This window comes from Rhineura floridana, chromosome 1 (assembly GCF_030035675.1).
Source record: "Rhineura floridana isolate rRhiFlo1 chromosome 1, rRhiFlo1.hap2, whole genome shotgun sequence".
Classification (NCBI taxonomy): Eukaryota; Metazoa; Chordata; class Lepidosauria; order Squamata; family Rhineuridae; genus Rhineura; species Rhineura floridana.
Window position 1 is genome coordinate 96,244,869 of NC_084480.1, and position 24,899 is coordinate 96,269,767.

General features: G+C 41.5%; 1 protein-coding gene across 1 annotated transcript in view; it reads right to left on the reverse strand.

The window, feature by feature from the left end:
• The window catches only part of NAA35 (N-alpha-acetyltransferase 35, NatC auxiliary subunit), a 41,747-nt gene that overhangs the window by 7,970 nt on the left and 8,878 nt on the right, over positions 1 to 24,899 (reverse strand). The window contains exons 7-19 of the mRNA XM_061626740.1: positions 18,573 to 18,639; positions 17,828 to 17,871; positions 15,122 to 15,172; positions 14,563 to 14,646; positions 12,953 to 13,067; positions 9,056 to 9,234; positions 8,382 to 8,441; positions 8,189 to 8,295; positions 7,451 to 7,517; positions 3,980 to 4,078; positions 2,981 to 3,159; positions 1,425 to 1,561; positions 412 to 479 (exon numbers count right to left, since the gene is read on the reverse strand). Of these exons, the coding sequence (XP_061482724.1) occupies positions 412 to 479; positions 1,425 to 1,561; positions 2,981 to 3,159; positions 3,980 to 4,078; positions 7,451 to 7,517; positions 8,189 to 8,295; positions 8,382 to 8,441; positions 9,056 to 9,234; positions 12,953 to 13,067; positions 14,563 to 14,646; positions 15,122 to 15,172; positions 17,828 to 17,871; positions 18,573 to 18,639 (1,257 nt within the window). The remainder of the gene's footprint in view (positions 1 to 411; positions 480 to 1,424; positions 1,562 to 2,980; positions 3,160 to 3,979; positions 4,079 to 7,450; positions 7,518 to 8,188; positions 8,296 to 8,381; positions 8,442 to 9,055; positions 9,235 to 12,952; positions 13,068 to 14,562; positions 14,647 to 15,121; positions 15,173 to 17,827; positions 17,872 to 18,572; positions 18,640 to 24,899) is intronic.

Genomic DNA, 24,899 nt, shown 5'->3' on the forward strand with positions numbered 1-24,899 from the left:
ACATATAGATTACTTAGATGTAAAAGCAGTCATGTGCCCGCAAACGCTCCTAGCCTGTTCCTGCACTGTGTCACTGCCCTTACCGCTGCCCTGTACGGCCACTTCTCTCTTGACAAACAGTCACTGCACAGCATGCCTAGACCACTCCCCGCCTAGGCTGCTGCCACTGCCACTTGCCCCCGTCCGCCTCCCCGTCCGCTTGCCTGCTCAGTCCACAGCTGCCCACTCACTTCGCTCACCCTACACCTTGCTGCTCTGCTCGCTCAGTCACCTGCCCCCCGCCAGCCATCCTTGCTTTCCTCATGCCCTTGCTTCGCTTTCCACCTTGCTGCTGCCACGTGACAGTTTAGGAAAATATTATATAATTAGATAGAAAAGTTAGCTTTACAATAACAGTCCATAGTACATCACCTTATACATCCCAGCACACATGTTTTGATAGGCTTGGCTCATGGTAATCTCTCTGCTCAGAGGACGAACTGCAAATTTCATGCATGAAAATGTTTTACCATAAAATATTTATATCAAGTCAATTCACCAGTATTAACAAAAATACAATACGTTAACAAATAAGGCAGTTTTTGCATGTCCACATCTCTCTTGCTACTGATATACCTGTTACTTTGCAAAGCTCAAAATCCACGTTTGATCCTAAAACAAGATTTATGTTACCATATTGATAAGCAAAAATCATGCTTAAACTTCTCAGGGGTGAAAATGAAAAATAAAATATCCACACAAAGGCAGATAAAAATCTGCCCTCTCAGAGCCAAAAAGGTTTCCTACCCATGTCATATAGGATGGCAGATATGGGCAGGTAAAAAGGCAGATGGGTCAAAAGGGGCTTCTGAAGTTCCAATGATCAGCAGATTAGGAGGGCTTCAGAAACCCTGCACACCTGGCTTCTGAAGCATCAATGTTCAGCTGATCAGCAGGGATTCAACCACCTGATATCACAGATGACTGACAGGTGGGTGCCCCCACCCACGTCAAATTCGGACCACAGGTTATAGGGGAGATAAGGATCTGGCCCACTATCCAGATTCGGTTCCTTAACCCCTGAGCTAGGCCATGAGAATAAACACTTGGATACTGAATGGGGAAAGAGAAACCTGGGTTGCCAATTTTGAAAAACAACAATAAAAGAGTAATGTTCAATGTAGCAAAATCAGTTTTGTCATTCAATCATACAAAATAGTCTTATTAATCTCCAATTTAAGAAAGTAAAGTGCCAACCTTAGACTTATACTGAGGAATGAATGTGGAGATAAATGGAGTCAATACCTACAGAACAAACACCGCCTAATTTAGATGGCTGCATGAAGCTGAACAGAGGTAAGATTCCCATTAATTTCAGGTGTCCTAACAGAAATATCAGATGCGATAAAAAACCAGCTCACAGGATATTTGAAAAGCAGCTATACCTTTTTTCTTTTTCTTGGTTTTTTTATTACTCCGACCTTTCTGCTGCTCTTCCAGTATTCTTTCTTCTGCCATTTGAGAGCTATCAGCACGACTGAGTGTTGACATTAGCCAGGCATAGAGAAACTCAGAGAGATACCTGCCGCAGAAACAGTACTATATTTAGGGCAACTTTTGTTACCTTCTGATATGGCCGAGATCTCATTCTGGAGTAGCAAGTTCTTTATGTGAACAGACCTCATGCAGAAAGCAAAAGTTAACTGTTTCAGACAAAATAAGTTTTCAAATGATTTGTTTGACAGAGGATCTTCAAATTTTTGATTGTGTATTTAATGACGACTCCAAGGTTTAAGTATATAGGTCCTTTAGTGCATAATGACCTTATGTAGTAATCACAGCTGTCATTAAAATGCATTTCTGTAGGTTTCACTAAAGTCAAGCTCTCAAAATATTTTTCAAAGTACTTAACTGAAAAAAGGAAATTGATCAGCTTGGATCCTAAAATAAGTTAACTTAAAGATCAGAGAATAAAAGTTTTATGTCCTCTTTCCCCCCACCTGTTGGCAGCCACCTGTGATCGCTGGGTTGGGGGTCTCTCCTGAACCATGTGTGATGCGACATGGAGGCTGTTGGGAGAAGGAATGGTTCCTTGACTTACTGTAAGATCCAAGCTTGATTTGGGACCATTCCCTGTTCCCCCAGCAGCCTCCCCCATCTTACATGGTTCAGGAGAGCCCTGATCCTCAAGAGAAGCTTTTCTGGGATGTAGAGAGGTGGGAAGGGATGGAAAACTTTCCTTCCTTGAACTTCTAACATATATTAGGATCCAGGTCAACAGCTGCCATGTTTACATTTTTTTTAAAAAAAAGATAGTATTCATGCTTTAAATGAAATCCTGTTTTCTAAATACTGGAAAATATCTACCATAAGTTGTAATCACCTTGAAGGCATATAACAACAAAATTTGTTACTAGAAAGTATAACTCAAGAAGATAATGGCTGTCTGATCTACGCTAACAGGCCAAGAACTGAAAAAGGGATATTAGTGCATGGAAAGTAATATGTATTCAGCCAGAGCTTGAGAAGTATTTTTCAACACAAGTTCCCACTGCCAAAGAGACACTCTGTCAATTCTGCTGAGAGACCAGTTCCTTTTGGCTCCTCCTTTAACTGTTTCCATCTCAGCTGGTAGTTATAAGACCTCTTTAACTTAAAGAAATTGTGCCTCTTCCTCCCCTTTTCCTTTTGTATTGCATCTTTTAGATTGTCTGGCTGAGGACAGGGATTCTCTTGGTTTGTTTTTTTTTTAAATCTGTAAGCTGTTCTGACAGCCTTTTAGCTGAAGAGCAGAGAAAAATGCTTTAAATACATAATCAGTTTCTCTGTATAAGCAACACACATCCTTGCAATGAATGGTAAACTGTTGCCAATTTTGTGCAGTATACATAGCAGTTCATAATATGAATTCATGGTGCACTGTCTATTCTACTGCAGAATGCATTGTATTTTATTGACAATAGTATCCCCTCCCATTTCCCAAGTAATTTATCCCTCTTACCAATATATGTAGTAATATTCATGCATACTGTAGAGTTCCAGTTCAAACCCACTCAGAAGATACTGTATCATGATGCGAAGGTTATGATAAAGGACCCAGGTGCCCAAGCAGGCCAAATGTTGCCTTTGGGGTTCATGTTTCAGTAGCATACTGTGAAGTGCTGCATCCACTTTCTCTGCCTAACAAGTTGAAATAAGCAGTGTTAAACTCAAACACCACAAATTATACTGGCAAATTTATTTATGCCTGCATTCACATTTTAGACCCAGAGCTGGAAGCTAGGTGACAAGGGTGCCAGATGACAGGAAATTCATATATACATAATAACAGCAAAGCTGAAGAAGCATTTAAAGGAAAATGTCATTATCAAACTATTTTAATTTAATTTAGCCTATAATACCATGCAATTAAACACTTTGTTTCCCATAGGATGCCACACCCTAGAATTTTGTTTCTTAGCCATCTAATTGTTATTAGTGACCTAGAAATTCTTTATCTTTGCAATAAAAATTTCATCACTGTGACAAGCAGCAGATGCTTTTCCTCTTGCCAACCCTGGTGCATATTCTAAACTTTAATGCTCCTGTGTGCTTTGTTATTCCGCCTCATTTTAAAGAGGAAAAAGCCCTAGAAATTTGCTGAATAATTTTGTCAATAAACATAGCATGATTACATGCAAAGAAAAAAGCATCCCCCCCAATTTAATGGTAAATATTCCTGAATACTGAATTTTAAAACTATATTTAAGTGCTTTTTGAAAGAGCAAAGAACCAACAACAAAGCCTGCAAACAGGGTCTTGGAGACATGGGAGGAACAGCAAGAAGAGACAGTTTCACCATCAGAAACCCTGTCCAAGGTTCCCTAGTCAATGCTGACTGCACAGTTTACACTTTTGTCTGCAACTATAACAGCCAGAAAAAAAAAAGGGGGGGGGAAGAAACACAAAGCAATTTGCATGTTATACTTTGTACAGTGTTCTGTGTCTTCATGTGAGTTACCTCATCTTGCAAAGTAGCAAATTCTTCAAGAATATGACCAAGTTTATCTCTTTGACGAGCTCTGTTGTGCCCATGAATCTGAATCAAACTACAAAATGGCTGAAAAAAAGAGTGGTGAATTTTTAGACTTTTATTTCATTTTCATATCCTAAACTCTGTCCATATCACAGATCATAATGTTGATCTTTTAGGCAACTAGAGGTAGGTTGACACTGTGCTATAATCATCAAGTGCCCGTCTTGGACCTTTTAACGTATTGACATAGGGAATCTGGCTGAGCTCTTGGCTCCCCTGCAACTCTGACTTTTGACAAGGCAGAAAGGATGCTATTTACCTGAGCCCATGCACTGGCTGGACATCAGAGAGCAAACATTCTGGATAGCGTTAAAGCAAATAGTTGTAAAAAGGTGCTCAATATGAAGCCACTCATTTTCAAAATGTCATTTTAAATACAATTGGATATGCACAGGACACGTTCTGCAGATGTTTAGCAATTCAACAGCAGCAAAAAATCACAGGGCTGAAAAGCAGGCTTTGGTATGGCCCAAGGCAGACACCTTTTCTTACTCTAGGTCTACGACAAGCTCTTGGGAGGTTCACTAGAGAAAGAATCAGATGAGGGCGCAGTGATTCAGGGTCCGAGGCAGTTGTGTCCCTTAGCTGTGATCTTTGTAATCATAGTTTGGACAGAAAGGTCTGCCAGGGTGGAGACAGGCATCTCCAATTTATACTGCTCTTAGTGATGATCTTGGTTAGGATAGGTACCAGTTTATTATCTCCTTGTATCTGATATTTAGCTTCATCGATTCAGCAGGACAATGCTCTAACAAAATAAAAGCTTGCCACCAATGCCTTTAAGGGTAAATATTGGAGTCTCAACATTTTGTCAGGATTGCTCTCTACTGTCCAGACTGGAATCCTCTGCTTGGGATCACCCCTTCTGAGGATAGAAGTCTCTCAGAAAAGAGTTGCAGCTGTAATATGCAACTTAAGCAAAAAGATCTGCCTGAACCTTTGAGAAGGGTTAAGCCTGGGAGTTATATTTTAATCTCTCAAGGACTTAAATCACTTTCACCCCTTCTTTCTGTATTAACTATTCAAAAGCAGCATGCAGAGACAGCACTAATTCCTGTGTGGAAGAGATAGAGGGGAAGCACTCAGGTATTTTAAAAACTTAAATACTCTATCCATCATATTATGGGAGACAAAGCTTGCTTCTACAGGTTGATCTCACTCTAAGAACTTTTTATTCTAACCCTTCCTGAGGCAAGAATAGTAAGGGTCCCAGCTCCCATAACAAGGACTAAGGGACAGTCTGAAAACAGGGGGGAGGAGCTTCAAATATGTGAAGAGTCAGTCCTCTTTCTTTTCTATTTTTTTGGGTAGGAGAAGAATAGATGATAGAGAACGCTCTGCTCATCCACTGAGTAATCCATTTCAGGGTCTCTATAACAGAGATCTGCATCCTTAAAGTTCTGATTCCTAGGCAGTATCTTTTCCCATAGAACACTGCACAGGAGAGGGCAGAAGGGTGCTAATCAGGTGCTTGAGGTCGCAATGAGCTGTTGCTTGCAGGAGGAACATCTGACTGAAGTACAGCTGTTTCACACAAATACAGTTTTAAGCCAATTTAGAATGCCCATCCAAAACATCTCTGCACTTCATCTTTTAGTGCATCAACTGCTATGGCTGCTTCATCTGATGAGAGCCAGGTTGCTGCCCACCCTGGGAGCCTGCAGTCTAAGTAATGTCAGCCTCTATTTGGGGATAAACTGAATGAGCTATGAGAAGGAGGGTTATCTGTGCTTCTATTTTCCTACTTAGAAGTCCGCTACCACAAATATAGCCTTGGCACAGTGCATCAATTATCTAGGGCTGGGGCCAAGTGGTAATGGCAAGAACAGTTGGCAGCGTGCAATAGACAAGGGACAACAGCCCCAGCAAGTATGGCCAATAGCCAGAGTTGATGGAAGTTGTTAATCAACATCTGAAGGGTCAACGGTTCCCTGCCCCTGCTCTACAGGGAGCCTCCACAGCATTGCCTCCCTAAGGTGATGTTTACAAGGAACTGAGACTTTGCCTTTCCCAAATTCTCCTGTCTCTAATTGCAAGTTAGTTGCTAGGCCTGAAAGAAACAACCACAGAGATGGAAGGAGGTATCAGAATGACCCATCTCATTGTCTGAATAAAGAATTTCTGGGATTTCATGTCATTTTAAAATCTCCCTTAGGGAAAAAGTGATAAATACCCATAGAAACTAATAGAAACCCATGATTTTACCACAGTTGAAATGGGGTGCCAGCATATCCACCCCAAATAAAAGGTAGCAGCTCTAAGTCTGGTCTTTTTTATGTACTGATGATTATCTTTGTTTAAACATGCACCCTATATTGCAGGGGAAGAGTGGCTAAGACACAGTAGCTTCAAAGAGTCCTGTAGTATAGTCCATTGTTATTACTGATGGTCAGAGGTGGGGATGAGGCTGGTTTGGATTTGCAGCCAAAACCTCTCTACATCTCACCGCCCCCCAGGTTACAGCAAAGGCAACTGCTCCCTCATAGATCTTCCCAACCCAGATTGACTACTCAATGAAGAAGGCTTGTGCTCCGTTGACCTGCATGGAGACACATCACACTTTCAAAGGTTTAGCTAAAATTATTTTCCACATGAAATAAGACTAGTTAAGAAAGGACATTCTTTGCTATTCCTTTTTTTTTTTTTGGTGCAAACACCTGATACCCAATCCCAGCTACAGTAAAATCCAGGATTTCTCCACTGATTTCTGCCATGGGGAACAAAACAAAACAAAACACCTTACTGAAACCAAAAGTTGTGGCTATGCGTGTCACTCATATCTTTTTCTATTGGTCACAACAGCCAGCCACCTTCCAATGAGGCAGAGAACATCTGAGAAGCTGCATGGATATGATGTTCCTCGAGAGATTCTCCAAGCAATTTTTATCATGTGAGTTATTTCCTACTGGGTTGAGAGAAGCATAACCCTTTTTGTGGAGTGGAACAAGGCATCACAAGTCATGCTCCTCACACAGAAGCTTTTCTCCCTCTTTCATAATATTAAAATCTAGAGTCATCCAACGAAAGCAGAATTGACAAAAGTAGTAATTCTTCACATAGCAGTTAAACTATGGAATTCACTACCACAAGATGTAGTGATGGCTACCAACTTGGAAAGCTTTAAAGGGGAATTAGACAATTCATGGAGTTTGACATCAAAGGCTACTGGTAATGGTGACTATTTACTACTTCTAGGACCAGAACCAGTATGCCTCTGAATATTAGTGGCTGGGGAACATGAGCACTCCTGTTTGTGGGCTTCCCAGAGGCATCTGGTTGGCCACTGTGGGAAGAGAATGCTGGTCTAGATGAAGCTTTGGTTCAATAGGACTCTTCTTATGTGAAAATGTACACTTTATTTTTAAAAAAATATTTTTTAACACCCTCAGTACTCACTCGAACACAGTGTGTAACAAAGGAGTCAATGTAGTCCTTAGCCTGATGGTTGTTGTAAAGACAACACCTAAGAGAGAATTAACAAAATTGTTTTAAGTGAAAACCCTGAATTGTAAAAAGAAAAGTTTGACTTAGAATCATGACTAAGGCTATGCCATACTCATCCCAGAACTATTCCAAGGGGATTTGTAAACTAAAACACTGAAAATCAGCGTAAGAGGTTTTGTTAATTAGTGATCTCTTTTTTATGGTGGACAGTTAAAAAGCTGGTCAACCATGAATGTGAAAATAGCCAAACTAATTTTAGCTTTGAAGAGTTCATTGCAGCATTTACATCCTAAAACTCTTTCTGTTTTTGGTAATCACGTATTTCTCTTTAAAGTTTTGGTGACTGCACTCATTCTCCACTGCCCTGATGAAGAACATAAATATCTCCTTCTCCTTTTGGCCTCCTACAGGGATCTAAAGAGAGAGGGGCAAATGATTGGCAGATAGGCACATACAAAGTATGCATAATAACTATTACTGTGTAGTAAAACAGGAAGTTGAATCTAAGTTCCAGTATGGTATCACAGCTTCTGTTATAGCTTTAAATTAATGAACATTCAGCTGTCTGAATTTAGTAAGATGCTGTGTGATTTACAGGCAAAATTGGGTTTCATCTGCATCTATATTGTTAAATTTTGAGATATGAAGTAAATATGCAAATTAATACCAAACCTAGATTCTGTTACTCACTTATGTGAAAGTACTGGAGGACTGACAAAAGATCGCAGGGCATCTTTCACCATATCTTGCATGAGATGAGTCCCAAATACCTTTTTATTATCCACAAGAAAAGTAGTCTGCAACAAATAGTGGTTTTGTTACTTCACCCTATTGCTTCAACACACCTAAAACATTTGTTCTGTGTATTACATTTTCTACTTGCCTGTAACAGTGATCTTGAGAGAACACAAGGTGACTGTTCACTAAATTCACAGAAAAAATCCTAATTTATAAACAGAAGAAGAAAATTACGGTTAGCACAATGCCAAAGCTTACTGTGGCTGCATGGGGTGTCGTTTTATTGTTTTGTTTTTATACCATGATATATTTGATTTTGTTTTTAACATTGTTTAAGCCACCCGGAGACCTTTGGGTAACAAGCAACTAATGAACCTAAATATCTTCATCATCATCAAGTTAGATATGCACTGAGCAGAAATAAAATCTGCAGTGTATATGAGTACAATAAAAGAGACCCCCAATCTTCTATAATAATGTCCCTCGTGTCTGTGAGTCAATCTGTATGCCCATCTTCTTAATCACTTTGCTGGTGTGGGCAATAGAGGTACCATTAAAATGTTGAGAGGGAGGGGGAAGTGGATCTCACATTGTAAAAGAATTGTGTAAAACAAGACTAAGATACAGTTGAGAGACTTTGGTGGATATAAACTGTCCCTATTTCTCACCAAATAATTATTTGGTATGAAGATATTTTTTTTGGCAGATAGTACAACGAGGAACATACAAACATCCCTGAATTCTGCCATGGTTGAGCGATAGTCAGGTAAGATGACCTTATATTCCTATGAATAAAAAGTTAACCGTGTTGATACTTACCAGTATGCAGCGCAAATTAGTTAAATTGACAACTTCACACACAGTTTTTATTCGGTCTATTAGTTTTGAAAAATAGTTGATCATTTCTTCCCTTTTAATAATTTTTGCATATCGAGGAAAAGTTGGAGGGAGCAATCTCTGATTAACAAGGGGCTCAAAACCCATCATAATAGGGTGATCTAAAAAAACAGAAAAAGAAAAATGTTCATTTACTATTCTGCATCCCAATTTAATGCTGTATTATACAGTGGTTATTTCATCCAAGAAAAAAGGCATTAAGTTTATTAAGTTAAAAAGCAAGGAATTCAAAATATAAAGCAATTTAAAATGACTATTAGAAAAAGAATTTGATCCCGTTAATCCAGACTTGTAGTGATATAATTGTTATTATGTATTATGGTTATTGTACTATTGTATTTAGGCTGTTTCTTTTTTTGTGAACTGCTTTGAGCAGTAGTGTATCTGCAGAAAATGCAAGTTATAAATTAAGTGACTATGATTCATGACTCTTGAGTTGTTCTTCTCTGAAGGAAAACCATTTTATGCACACTAACATACATTACTTTGTGCACGTGGAGCTGTCCCAGAGCTCCAAGCAACGCAACTTGATTTTGGCCATGAGTTTTTTTAAAAAGCCATAGCCCACTATGTCAAATCATAAACATGCTCTAGCTAAAAAACAAATACTACAGTAAAATGCAAGATATATTTGTCAAACCCTGACTACTGAACTGTTATCAATTAGCACCAGAGGATTGCTTTCTCACAGCATCTATGCAAATTCCTGACTGTACTGTGGAAAGTCTGTGCCTTCAAGCATAGTATATTTCCAGCATCATCCTAGTCATGCTCAAAGTGCAAATGAGGCAAATGGCTGTGGCCAATTAGCCTATACCCTCCAAAGCTCTGCCATGCTCCACCTGTGTGCAAAGGGCAAACATTCCGGAAGGAAGACACTTGTACGCAAGCCAAATACGCTATTCCACATTTTAATTGTGTTTTGACTAGCCTTCCATCTCCCTAATCTGTTCACTCAAAAGTCTGTCACGCAGACAACACAGAGCAAAAGTCCAAAGGTGTTGGGGGGGGGGGGAGCGCATAAGAGCATGTGGACAAACTGGTGGGAATCAGAGCTGCAAAGCCGTCAAACCTAGACAAAATAATCTGAAAGGGACAAGCAGGGATCACAGAAGGATGGAAAGCATAGTGTGTATTTAAAATAAAGAGTTTCCTTTCCGTCAGGGTGTTAGCGACGAAGGAAAAGGAATTGTTTGTGACAACATCAATTTTGCAAAAATGTTTTAAGAATTCCTACACTTGATCTCACACTGCGTCACTACACTGAGAAGCCCCTTTCAACACAGCAGAAACATATACCTATCAAAAATATTAATGCTTAACCATTTCAAAACAGACGGTTGACTACCACCCGCTAAGTCCACAAGGTGTCTGTGTTCCAGGAGGAGTGCCTAAAAGATGTGGAAAAGTCAAACAGAAGTAATTGTGTGCAGTGGCTAACAGGAGGTCAAGGAAATAAAAGGAATATGAAAAGGGAGAATAAAGCAGTTATGCAAGACCGTACATTAGAGGCTAGGCTTTTGCCAAAGTTCCTGAGCTTGCAGAGGGCTTGCTATGGCAGCCAAGAAGAGTGGCACACACTGTTGTGAAGGTAACACAGGGCAAACAAACAGAAGCTGAATCCAGACAAAGACAAGACAGAGATGATGCTAATGAGTAAACCCAATGCCCTTGAGGGGACTGTTATGTCTGCTTTAGGGAAGTGATACCCATTCCACCAGAGCAGGTTCAGTCACTACGTGCTTTGCTGGACACTGTTTGCTCCTGGAAAAGGAGGTGTGGCTGTAATTGGGGAAGACCCTTCTTAGTTGTGCTAATTCAGCTCCATTGTGAAGCAAGGAGATCTTGCCATGATTATCCATGCTCTTATATAACCATAGGGACTGATTAACGTCAAGCATTTTATTCAGAGCTGCTGTGGCTGATGACTCAGAAGCTCCAATCGTACAGAATGACACAGCTCATCTCAACAAATACAGGCAAGCAAGAACATATTCAATGAGTTCTGCAGCAACTGCACCCTGGGTCCATTTGGGCCCAACTCAAAGTGCAGGTGATTTATTCCCACATATAAATAAATAAATAAATTTTAATAATAATAATTAAATGGTACAACATAATTACAGAGGTGTTTACGGCAGTCTCTTCTACTTCCTAGCAGTTGATGTCACAGTTGAGATTACAGGGTCTACCCTCCAGAAGAAGGAGAGCAGAATTAGCTAAGCAGACTCAGAAGCCGGCTGATGGTAAAGATGCCAGCCATAGAAGCAGCCTTTCTGATGAGCTTACCTTTAAAGTCCTTCACAGCATGGAAGCAACATACCTTTCAGATTGCCTCTCCTTGACATTTAAGACCTTCTGATCAGACCACGATGTGAAGGTAATGAAAACATCAATAGGTCGTTTACAGGGCTTATCCCATAGTATATACCAGCAGGTCAACTTTTGATAGGTGGGTTGGGTAGCCCACTTGTCAAAATCCCTTGCACAGGGTTCCCAAGCTTGAGAACAGCAGAGGAAGGGAAGTTGCTAGCCCTATGCTTTGCAAGCCTCCCCACACTTCTTTCTACCAACGTCGGAGGTGCAATGGGAGGGTTTGTGATCCTCGCCACACTTCTCCTTTCCACCTCTGACATCAGTGGAAAAGAGCCACATGGGGCAGCTTCAAAGAGCAGCACTGGGAGGGAGAAGTTGAACGGAAACGGCTTCCCCCTCCTTGAGCAAGTTGCCTTCCTACCTACCATCAGCTGATCGCCGCTTGGGAGTATGCCTTACTCCAGCAAACGAACTATCGGGAGCCCACTTTAAGTTCCCAATTGTTCCTTTGAAGTCTCTCCCTTACCTACAGTACCCCGCACATTAAGTATAATGTCAAGTGTAGGGCAGGTGGGCATGGTTTTCCCCAAATGGCTTGGTGGGCCACATTAGGAAGCCTGGTGAGCCAAATGGGCCTGAGGTTCCCCACTCCTAGTCTATACTGCACTGCAAGTTAGATCAGGGCCTTTACTATAGCTGGCATAAGGCACAAGAATAGGGGTAGGGAACCTCCACCCTGCAGGCCTAATTAGGCCTGCCAGGTCTCCTCATTTGGCCTGTGAAGCCAGTTTGGCCAAGACACACCCACCTGACCTACACCCGAAGTCGTACAAGATGTCAGAGATTGGTTATGTAAAAACCTGGCTCAGCGGAAAGGGTTTTGCAGGCACCACCAATCAGCAGTACTTGTAAGGACTCTTCAAAGTACTGCACAAAACAGTGCTTTGAAAGGGGCTTCTGAAGGACCCTGTAGGCAAAAAAGATCACCTGACATCACCGTGCCATCAGATGACTGACAGATAAGCAGCTCTACCCATTTAACAAACTTGGCCCACATGGGGGTGGGAAGAGAACATTCTGGCCTGCTGGGCTAATAGGGTTCCCCTCCTCTGCATTAGAACAACCTCCCTACTGATGTCTGAATTAGCTCATACCCCTTTGAAAGGGCTCCAAGTCCCATTTATTTAGAATGGCCTTTAGAAGCTGACAATGATGGGAAGCTATCCTGAGTTTTGCTTTTGTTGTTTTTAACAACCACCACCACAACAGCATGTGATATTCTGCGGACAAAAACTCTACATTGGCTGAACAACTATATATTATAAAGGTTATTCAATTAAACCATTCATGTCTAGAATCTAGAATAACCGAAGAGGGTAAAATGGATCAAGACAAAATATCAAACTATATGAGGATAATTACAGCCCACACTTAAGTGCTGTAAGCATTTTAAATTTTAACAGATCACAAAAGGAGAGAACACTTCTGAAGATAATCACTTACCTCCTTTTGTTGTGTCATTCTGCGCCTGAATGCCATGGTGTAATGAGTTGTGGATAGCAGAAAGCAAGTCAGCTGCCTGAGTCATCAGTTTCTGAGCCTCTGTAACTGCACCAGTCTGTTAAAAAGGAATTTAGAATCTGTATGTTACTAGGAAATAAATTAACACCTATTATTTTAAGGAGTAACAGATACATGCCTAACAGTCCAACAACATAGCATAACAATGTTATGTATATTACATAATTTTAAAAGTGTGTATCTAAGTCTGTGCTTGTTTTATACATACTGTATTTGACATGCATCTGCCATGTAAACCAGGGGTCCCCAACATTACACCCACTAGTGCTATGGTGCCCATGAAAGTCATTGGTGCCCTCATGCAGAGGCCTCAGACTCTGAGGTTTCACTTTTAAAAGGCTCTAGTACCCTTCTAAGCAATTTCTGTGAAATAAGCCAGCATGGCTGCTCCCACTTGTCAGTGTTTTTAATCAATGAGTGAAGTCAGAGCTGTGATTGATAAGTGAATAGTTTTGACACCAGGCAATAGGAATCCCTCAGGTCCTCAAGAGAGGCCATTTCCCTCTCCCCTTTAGTGCACTTTTCCAGCTTCTGTGATTTTCTACTATTCCTTGGAATCTCCATAGTTTGTCCTACCTGTTAATCTACCATTTAATCTAAGAAACCAGGATGCATCTTTCCTGTTGTGGGTTTGTTTGAGATCAAGTAGTGCCTATTAAGTGTGGGTGTGTGTTGAAGAATCCCCCTCCCCTCAAAAGGCAAATGTGAAAACTTTGCAAAGAGGCTTTGACATGTATCTACTGTGCAGGAGCTAAAGAGCAGGCACTCATTAACAATTCATTAAATAGTTAACTTACAGTACAATGGCATACACGTCTACTCAGAAACAAGTTAGTTTGTGCTTAATGGAACTTACATCCAGGTAAATGGTACAGAATGGCAGCCTAGGCTTTGCTTTAGGGTTCACACTGGGAGCGGGGGGACAAGTTCTTGTGCCTTTATCAAATGTACAGCAGGCAGAAATTTAACAGGTTAAACCTTTTCCAGTACTCAAATACAATTATGGGAAAAGCTTCATCATGACTTTATTCTAATTTTGTGTTATGTCATGCCCCCCACAGAAGCCATGTTTGTTATGGCCCCATGGCAGCCTTTTTGTGAATGACACCCACAGCACTTTCAAAATTTGAACTGTGCCCACTGGTCCAAAAAGGTTGATGATTTTTGATGTGAACAGGAGAAAGTAATCTTGTGGGTTTGATTAGTGCAGCAGAACATGGACCCTTCTAGAAATTTATCTGCCCATTTCTCCTTTCAAATAAGTAGTTCTGTTTTCTGCAGCCATCAGAGGGTGAAACATAAGAGGAGTCCTCAGACCAAGGGCACATCTAGTCCAGCATTCTGTCCTAGAGATGCCCACAAGCACGCCATGAAGGCAACAGTTGTTTCATTCACCCCCACCACTGTTTGTCCCTAGCATCTGCTATTCAGATATATATACAGCCACTGAAAATGGACGTTTGACATAAGAATCTGCCTTTAACATTCTGTAGCATCACAAAGCTAGTTAAAAAGTTACCAAGCAGTTATACCTCTTTTTTGGTAAAGGCTATTAATACAGTCAGTAATACCCGGGTAAACTTCACTCTGCTGAATACTGCAAAGCACTGTTGATGCTATAGAAAAAACAAATTCCAAAATTAATAATTTCTGAACTTCTAGAAAAGATTCAGAGAAATTACAAATATGTTTGCTATTCATATATACAAAAGCTGTTTTCTAACTCTGCTTACAATAAAATTTAAAAATAAACTCTTTCTGAATAACTGAAATCAGTAACTAATTGTTAGTACCAATAATTATGTTTTACTGAGACTTTACAACTGATAAAATTAAATTAAATGATTGCATCTTATGTGATCTCTCTCTCTCTCTCTCTCTCTCTCTCTCTCTCTCCTGCTCAATCTAGTGCATAATTCAAGCCCAGCCAAAAGTACAAAAAGCAATCTTGTGATCTTAAATACAGATGATGCCTTTTGCACATTTCCTTGTAACTTCTCAAGAAATAGGTAAATTTTATTTTACAGCATTTTGTAGGAAGATGTTTCAGGACTCTTTTGATGATTTTGCACGGTGTGCAAGCATTCTTACTTCAAGTTCTACTTCTGGATTTCTCTCTTCTCCTTGTCGACTTCGAGTGCTCTGCAATTAAAGAAATTAGAACAATTTAGTGGTATATTTAAAAAAGTACAAATTTCAGTTTACAAATTTTACTGATTTATCTGTGCATTACTGATAATTGTGTTTTATGTATGCTGCTTAGAGATTTTTTCATTAAGTGGTTTATAAATTCTTCTGTTAATTATGCTTTGCTAATAATCTGTTTTGGTGAGAGTACTCGTGCCCTCACTCACATATAAGCCAAACCACAGGCCAAAGCTTGGTTACAGCTTGTGGTTCATCTGGAAAGGGTTAAACCAAGAGCCCTGGTTCAGACAACACACTAAGCCAAACCATAGCTCAGTGTACCAGCAAAACAACCAGGGACGAGCAAAGGAACCATAATCTCCTTTCCAGGAGCCTGCACATTTGCTCGCTTGTACTAAGTCACAGTTTGGCTTAGCATGACATGTGAACCAGACCTATATTTATAAATGTTGCCTGGCCACAGAACCTAAGACACATTTTGTTTTGACAGAACTTAGGGAGAGCCATTGAAGTGCAGTATACGGGGAGCAGATTTAGACTGGGAAGACCTGGGTTCAAATTACCTCTCACTTGTGAAAGCCAGAGTCATTAGACATGATGGATTTCTTGACATTCCTTGACTTTTGTCTTTGTCTCATTCACATATAAAGTGAGGAGATCCATTTTTTATATCAAAAAAGATATGCAGATGATGGGAGTTTGACAGACACCCCCAACACGCACAATGCACTACAATGTCCCAGATATTGTTTTTCTAGTATTGAAGGGCCATTGGTCAGTGGAAGAGCATCTGCCTTGCATGCAGAAGGTTCCAGGTTCAATCCCCCTCATCTTCAGGTAGGGCTGGGAGAAAGCCCCCTCGTTGAAATCCTGGAGAGCTGCTGCCAGTTGGTGCAGATAATACTGAACTAGATGGACCAATGGTCTGACTCGATATCAGGCAGTTTCCTATGTTCCTATGATACTCTAGCCTAGTCTACGTATGCAGTAGAATAAAGCAGCAGAGGGGACTTAGACAGCAAATAAAGGATATTATTTCTGAATTATTTCCCACAAAACCTCCCCAAAAGTAAAATCTAACACACCTCAGAAAAAGAATCTCTAACCTAATTCACTTCCTCCTGTGCTAGTTTTCTACCTGCAGGGAGGTTTGTTTTGTTTTTTTAAAACAAAAAGGTTATTTCAAGCAGCAGTATGAAGCAGTACAGACTCTACCACCATCTGAGGATTCCATAAGCTCATTCCTACCTTTTTCTGCTACATGTATAGGCCATGCCTCTGAAATGAGCAGGAGACAAAGCATGCTCCAGCCATTGCTCTCCCTTTTGCATGCTCCTGCTGATGTATAAATAGTCCAACTGTCTTTACATGAAAGGTACAGTTCCACATTTTGGGACAAGATCTTCACAGAAATTAAAATGACCAAACAAAACATTGCCAAAACCTCAATACTTACAATTCTGGTTATTTTTCCAAAGTCTCCATTGCACAAAGACTCTATTTTACTTTTTTTGCACAGATGCAATAATTACAACTCACAGGAGAAGTTTAATAGACTTACCTATGAAATGAGCTTGGGACATTTATAAACAGCCAAGCTCAACCACCATATGAAGATTCATAAGTCAGATTTACCACTCTCAATAACGTACGTATCACTGTCTGTATTTTACAGCATTTCATTCCTTTTGACCTCACTGTTTACAATTGTCCCCCACCCTAGCCATGCTTATTATCTCCCTGAAACTCAGGATGACACTTGTTACATCTACAAAAAGCTTTGGCAGTAATACATGTGTTAGTCTTTAAGGTGCCACAAGGCTCTTTCAATATTTTTCTGATATGTAAATTTCAGATCCTAGCCCCACCAAATCATTGCAACAAGCGACTATAATTACAGCTTGAAGTTTGTAATTCTATATTCTATACAATAGGGTGGGGAGCCTTTTCTGCTCTGGAGCCAGATCTTTATCTGGGCCCCACCCCATGGGCCAACTTTGGTAGCTGGGTGGGGCAATCCACCTGTCAATCACACAATGTCACTATAACATCATATGACTGACAAATGGGCTGCTCTGTCCACCTATCAAAATCTCTTGTGCTCGAAAAGCCCGTTCTGCACTGATCCTTTTGGGGGTTGAAAAAATCAGCACGGGGCAGACTTTCTAAGCCTCCCATGCCCCTCCTTTCAAGTTCCACCATCAGAACTTGAAAGGACACAGTGCGGGGAAGCTTGTAAAAAAAGCGCTGAAGAAAAAAATAGATCTGCTTGCTCTCACTTCATGCACAGCAAAAGCAATCAGACCTGGTTTTTTTGGAAGCCCACCCTTCACTGATCCTTTTCGGAGGTTGAAGAGATCATTGCAGGGCGGTCTTTACAAAGAAGATCCCATCCATTAGCTGACATCACCAGTGATATCAGCTGATGGGTGAGTGGGCATGGTTTGGAAAAAATACCCTAGGGTACCAAATGGGACTCCCTGCAGGGCCAATATTGGCCCATAGGCCAGAGGTTCCTCACCCCTGCTAAATTAGCTGCATTCTATGGTACTCTTAATTTTTTTCAGGCTATGTTTAGCCTGTGTTAACTGTACTGAAAATTTCTATAGAAAATAAAGTTATTAAAAAAAGTTTACCAACGAAATATACCTTAACTCGCCGTTGCATGTCATCTTCAACATCCTTCAGCATACCTGGAAAAATGTAATTCAGTTTAGATGCATGAATGCCACTTGTAACTAAGCAGACATTTGCATGCTACACACAACAGCCATTCTAGCTAACTAAACTGGAGATGGGGTACCTGTGGCCTTCCAGATGTTACTGGACTTTACCTCCCATCACCACTCACCAGTGCTGATGATGGATGAGGTTGATGGCAAGTGTAAATCGACAACATCTGGAGGGCCTCCGGGCCCAATCCTAAACTAAAACAAAATCTCAACTATCAGAGCCCTAAACCTATTACTTTCATTTGCCTTCCCTAATTTCATGACAGATCTTTTATTTTGAAGGCATTATGTTTTAAGTTCTCTCAACCATGATTTTAAACTGTGATCTGAAATCCTGGTTCTGGCCACAAGAGGTCAATGTAACCCACCATGTTGTGTGTTCACCACCTCTGGAGAATCCTGGCTTGGAAGGCTTGCTCAAAGTATAACTTGACAGTTTTGGATGTAATGGAAACTTTGCCTTGACAAGAGAAGGAAGTGAAATTTGAAATATCATCTGAGTACAGCCAATGTCTTAACCATGTAATCCTATGCATAAGAACTTATGGCAACTCAGTGGGACTTGTTTCCAGAGAAGCATACATAGGACTGGAACCTTGTTCTTCAAAATCTATGAAGTGCATCTTTCTACAAGAAAAGGGACTGGGTTCTTTGAGACTTACCTGTGACTCGAAGATCTGTTACACTGTTCGCCATTTTAAATCCGTATGTCATGGACTGAAAATCTTCCTAAACACAAAAAGAAAAATTAAGTGCTGCAATCAAGGCATATCTGTGAACAGCAATAGCTTGTTGTTATATGCCTTCAAGTCGATTACAACTTATTGCGACCCTATGAATTAATCATCTCCAATAGCATTTATTATAAGCTACTCTGTTCAGATCTTGTACGTTCAGCAATAGCTTACTTCACAACTTTTCTGCACAAAGTACTAAACTGTGGGGTCCAGTTTTAGGTTGAACCTGTGCCTATATATTTTCAGAATATCACTAAGAAATATACAAGATGTGTAAACGACAAGGCAAGATGTTAAAATAATCATGCCATCAGTGCTAGGAAACTAAGACACCTATTCTAGGTTGTATACAATTTCTTGGAGTAATAATATAGCTCCAGCTTAGGCTGCCCCGTGTCTTCCAGATGTTCTGGACTACAAGCTCCAGCATGGCCAAAGGTCAGGGATGACAGGACTTGTAGGCCAGTATGTCTGGAGGGCATCAGGTTGCCTACCATCGGTATAGGTCTACAAAACAAACCAGTTCCCCAAGTTTGTTCATCATAAGGAACTGTAGTTAGAGCTTAAAACAGAAACAGTTGCTTCCGAGTTCTTCCTCTGGTGTGAAAGAGAGGGCACACTCCAGTTTATCCAGTGAGCCAGGCCACACCCTTTTATTGGTGCCCTTCATATTTTATTGATGTGTTTGCATTTTAAATTGATGCTTACATTATTGGCACTTTCATGGTTTTTGCCTTGTATGGCATCTTGGGTGCCTGAAACTTGAAGCTGGAAAGGCAGATCATAGAAGAGTTGGAAGGGGCCTATAAGGCCATCGAGTCCAACCCCCTGCTCAGTGCAGGAATCCAGATCAAAGCATTCCTGACAGATGGCTGTCCAGCTGCCTCTTAAAGGCCTCCAGTGTCAGAGGGCCCACCACCTCCCTAGGTCATTGGTTCCATTGTCGTATGGCTCTAACAGTTAGGAAGTTTTTCCAGATGTTCAGTCGAAATCTGGCTTCTTGCAACTTGAGCCCATTATTCTGTGTCCTGCACTCTGGGATGATTGAGAAGAGATCCTAGCCCTCCTCTGTGTGGCAACCTTTCATGTACTTGAAGAGTGCTATCATAACTCCCCTCAGTCTTTTCTTCTCCAGGCTAAACATGACCAGTTCTTTCAGTCTCTCCTCATAGGGCTTTGTTTCCAGTCCCTTGATCATCCTTGTTGCCCTCCTCTGAACCTGTTCCAGTTTGTCTGCATCCTTCTTGAAGTGCAGAGACCAGAACTGGATGCAGTATTCAAGATGAGGCCTAACCAGTGCTGAAAGGAACTAATACTTCATGCACTTTGGAAACTATACTTCTGTTAATGCAGCCTAATATAGCATTTGCCTTTTTTGCAGCCACATTGCACTGTTGGCTCATATTCAGCTTGTGATCTATGTCAATTCCAAGATGCTTCTCACATGTCGTATTACTGAGCCACGTACTCCCCATCTTATAACTGAGCATTTGGTTCCTTTTTCCTAGGTGACTAACTTTGCATTTATCCCTGTTGAATTTCATTCTGTTGTTTTCAGCCCAATGCTCCAGCCTATCAAGGTCCCTTTGAATTTTTTTCTATATTCCATGGTATTAGCTGTGCCCCCCAGTTTTGTATCATCTGCAAATTTGATAAGCATGCTCTGTACCTCCTCATCCAAGTTGTTAATAAACATGTTAAAGAGCACTGGGCCCAGGACCAAGCCCTGTGGTACCCCACTCGTTACTTCCGCCCAGTTTGAGAAGGAACCATTGATAAGCACTCTTTAAGCATGATTCTGGAGCCAACTGTGGATCCAACTGATAGTTGTTCCATCCAGCCCACATTTAGCTATCTTGCTAATCAGAGTATCATGGGGCACTTTGTCAAAAGCTTTGCTGAAGCTGAGATATATTATGTCCACAGCATTCCCACAGTCTACAAGGGAGTTTACCTGATCAAAAACAAGATTAGTTTGGCAGGATTTGTTCTTCATAAATCCATGTTGGCTCCTAGTAATCACTGCATTGTTTTCTAAGGTGCTTACAGCTTTATAATCTGCTCCAGTTTTTCTAGAGATTGATGTTAGGGTGACTGGTCTGTAGTTCCCTAGTTCCTCCTTCTTGTCCTTTTTGAAGACAGGGACAACATTAGGTCTCCTCCAGTCATCCGGCACTTCCCCAGTCCTCCATGATTTTGCAAAGACAATAGACAGCGGTTCTGAGAATTCTTCAGCCAGTTCCTTCAATACTCTAGGATGTAGTTTATCAGGCCCTGCCAATTTAAACTCATTCAAAGTGATTAGGTATTCCTTGACCATTTGTCTATTGATGTTGCGCTGCAGCCAACTCAGAAGGGACAGGAAGGGGGGGGCATGAGTTTCAGGCACCTCCACAGCCAGAAGAAGCAGAGTTGGGGATTGTTGTGTCTGAGCAGGATCGTGCGGGAGGGGGGCAGCCTGCTCTCCAGCCAGTTCCCACGTGTAACGCCCTTTCCGAGGAGCCGAGCGCACCGCCCCCAGTTGATGCAGAGGACTTGTGGGGGGAAGCTTCAGAGTCAGTGCCAGCTCCTCCTTTACCAAGTAGTTCCCAGGAGGATTCCAGTGTGGCACCGCCCCCTGACCTCGAGCCCGTTGCTCAGGAGCAGGTGTCTTCAGATGAGCTGTTGGATGCGCGTCCCATCTCCTCGTTCCCGTCGCCGTGAGAAACGGACAGGGCAAAGACAGGAATTACGAAGGAGTCAGAGATTACGTTCGAAAACATTTCCTATATAAGCCTGCCGCTCCCAGTGGGGGGTCGCTGAGTCACTTCCTTCACACGCTGCAGAGCATGACTAGAGTATAGTTAGGGACTCTAGTGAGTTAGCTATGAAACGCAATGCCTTTGATGTATCCATTACTCTAATAAAACGAGATTTACTTGCACACACACTCCAGCCTCATTCTTTCGGCTCTGGACAGGACAATTAATCTCAAGTTCCAATCCCGCCCCTTCCACTTTATGTTTCCTGTGAGGGTCATAGACCCTTTTTGGGGAGAAGACTGAGCCAAAGTAGGAATTGAGCACTTCTGCCTTTTTTTGTCATCTGTTATCATTTTGCTATCCTCATTGAGTAGTTGTGCCACCATTTCTTTTCTCTGTCTTTTACTATGGATGTACCTGCAGAAAGCTTTTTTGTTCCTTTTAGCATCTCTCACTAGCCTCAGCTCATTCTCAGCTTTAGCCTTCCTGACACCATCCCTGCAATTCTGTGATACATGCCTGTACTCTTCCTTTGTGGCCTGGCCTTCTTTCCACTTCCTGTATGTGTCCTTTTTTGTTTTCAGGTCATCTCTAAGCTTTTTGTGAAGCCACATTGGCTTCTTCTGCTGTTTTCCCCCTTTTTTCCTTGTTGCAATTGCTTGCTTGCAATTGCTTTTAGAATTTTCTTTTTTAGAAACTCCCACTCATCTTGGACTCCTTTTCTTATAGGGCCCTTGCCATGGAACCGTACTTACAATTGTTCCGAGTTTATTAAAATCAGCTTTCCTGTCCAGGATGCGCATATGGCTACCCTCAGCTTTTGCTTGTGTTAAAATCAAGAATTCAAGTATGGTGTGGTCACTTCCCCCAGAGTTCCAGTAACTGCCACTTCGTCCACCAAATCATCTTTATTGGTTAGAATCAAGTCCAGGATAGCTGATCCCCTGGTTGCTTCCTCCACTTTCTGTAGGAGGAAGTTATCTGCAACACAAGTCAGAAATTTCTTGGAGGGGCCATGTTTGGCAGAGTTTGTCTCCCAACAGATATCAGGATAATTGAAATCCCCCATTACTACTACATCATGCCTCCTCGAAACATTGACAATTTGCTTTTCAAAAGTTACATTCTTGTCTTCGCCTTGATTGGGTGGTCAGTAGTAGATTCCAAGCACCACATTCCTTTTATTACTTGCCCCATTAATTTGAATTCAAATACTCTCGGTGGAGCTACCAAGCTTATCTTCCTGTATTTCTGTGCAGGGATATATATTTTTAACATACAACATGACTCCACCTCTCTTTTTATTCCTTCTGTTCTTTTTGAACAAGTTATATCCTTCAATTGCTGTATTCCAGTCATGGGAGTCATCCCACCAAGTTTCAGTTATATCTATCAAGTCATAATTAACCTCCTGTATTAAGAGTTCAAGTTCATCCTGCTTTTCCCATGCTCTGCGCATTAGTATACAGGCATCGAAGACCATGTGATTTATGGCTTGACTTCCTTATTACATTTTTCTGAGGACTGTTACTGGGCCCTATTAGAGCCGATATCTCTGGTCCCGTTACTGTGCACAAGCCTTCATCAGTCATTACCACCAAGTTTACGTCTCCCTCCCCTTTAGGATTCAGTTTAGAGCTCTCCTGATGAACTTCTCCATGCTGTGGACAAACACATTCTTCCCAGTCTTTGTGAGATGCAACCCATCACTTGCCAGCAGTCCATATTCCAGGAAGCATAGCCTGTGGTTCCAGAATCCAAATCTCTCACGTCGGCACCACCTTCGTAGCCATTCATTCACACTGAGTATTTTTCTTTCCCTTTCTACTCTTCTAAGTACTGGAAGGATGGATAAAAAACTATCTAGGCCCCAAAGTCCTCGAGTTTCCTTCCCAGAGCTTCAAAGTCTGATGTGATTTCTTCATAGCTCTGTTTGGCAATATCATTTGTTCCCACACAGATGAGAAAGGGATACCTGTCGGTGGGCTTGATGAGTGATGGCAACCCTTCAGTCACATCTCTAATTCGTCCTCCTGGTAGACAGCATACCTGGCAAGTCCACAGATCTTCTCAGCATACTTGGGTTGCGATCCCACTCAGTAGGGAGTCTCCCACTACTAGTACTCTTCTCTTCTTGTGGGGCGTGGTTTCATTGCCCCTGCTTGATTGAGCTTCAGCCTCTTGCTCGTTGTCACACGGGGTCTCCTGTAATTCTTCCACCACAGGCTGTTCTCTAGTCTCATCCTTGAGTGGTTGAAAATGGTTCCATAGTTCCACTGGTGAAGGGTGTCTTCTAGCTCTTCTGCTCCTAACTGTCACCCTTTCCCATGGAGTTTCCTCCACTTCGTTTATTTATTTATTTATTTATTTCATTTTTAAACCGCCCATAGCGAATAGCTCTCTGGGCGGTGAACAAAACAAGATTAAAATACAATATTACAATAAAATTACAATAAAATCAGCAACAAGTTAAACGGAAAAAAAAATTAAATGAAACACATTGAACATTAAAATGCCTGGGAGTATAGCCAGGTCTTAACCTGACACCTAAAAGAAAGTACCGAAGGCACCAGGCGTATCTCCACAGGTAGGCTGTTCCACAGTTCGGGGGCCACTACAGAAAAGGCCCTAGATCTAATAACAATCCTCCGGGCATCCTGATGAGTTGGTACCCGGAGGAGGGCCTTGGATATTGAATATTGTTGTTCCTCTCCAAAGCAGTCTCCTCTTCTGCTACCACATGTTGTTGCTCTTCCACCCACCTCCACTTCTCTTTGCTGCTGTTGATCCAGCGTCCTTAGACAGAACTCTTCATCTTCTCTTATAGTTCTCAGTGTGGCCACCCATCGTTCCAGGCCTCTCACTTTTTCTATCAACAGTGCCACAAGCTTGCACTTGTTGCACGTGTACACCATGTTGTTCTCAGGCAAGAAAACAAACATGGCACACACCTTGCAGGTCACAACCACTGGGGTATCCTTCCATTTCATACTCTCCTACCTTTTCTTTCTTTCTAACTACTTGTTTTGGATTGGCCTGTGCTTTGTCCTGTCCTAATTCAGGATAAACGTGAGAGTCCCACTGGTATGCAGTGCGCTGTACAAGGAGAATTAGTAATTATTATTATTTTTTTTAGGGACCTTCCCCTTGACCTCCCCTGTCAAACTCCTGCTTGCTCGCTCTGTTCGCTTGCTCTCTGAAAGCTGGCTTGCTTGCATCTCCTCTCCTGTGGACCATCTGAGACAGCTCCCTCTGCTCTGCTCAGTTAGGAGTCAGGAAACAGAATGAACAGAAGGAAACAGATAAAAGTTCCCAAATAAATAATGTCTAATGATAAGTATGTCATAATAGTAGCCACCACTCTAGCAAAGGGTATGCCAAGCACACATGCAATGGAATGGAGAGGCACAAGATTTATTCATTCATATATGTGAACCACCCTAGGATTTTATTTATTTTATTATTTGATTTATATCCCATCCTTCCTCCCAGCAGGAGCCCAGGGCGGCAA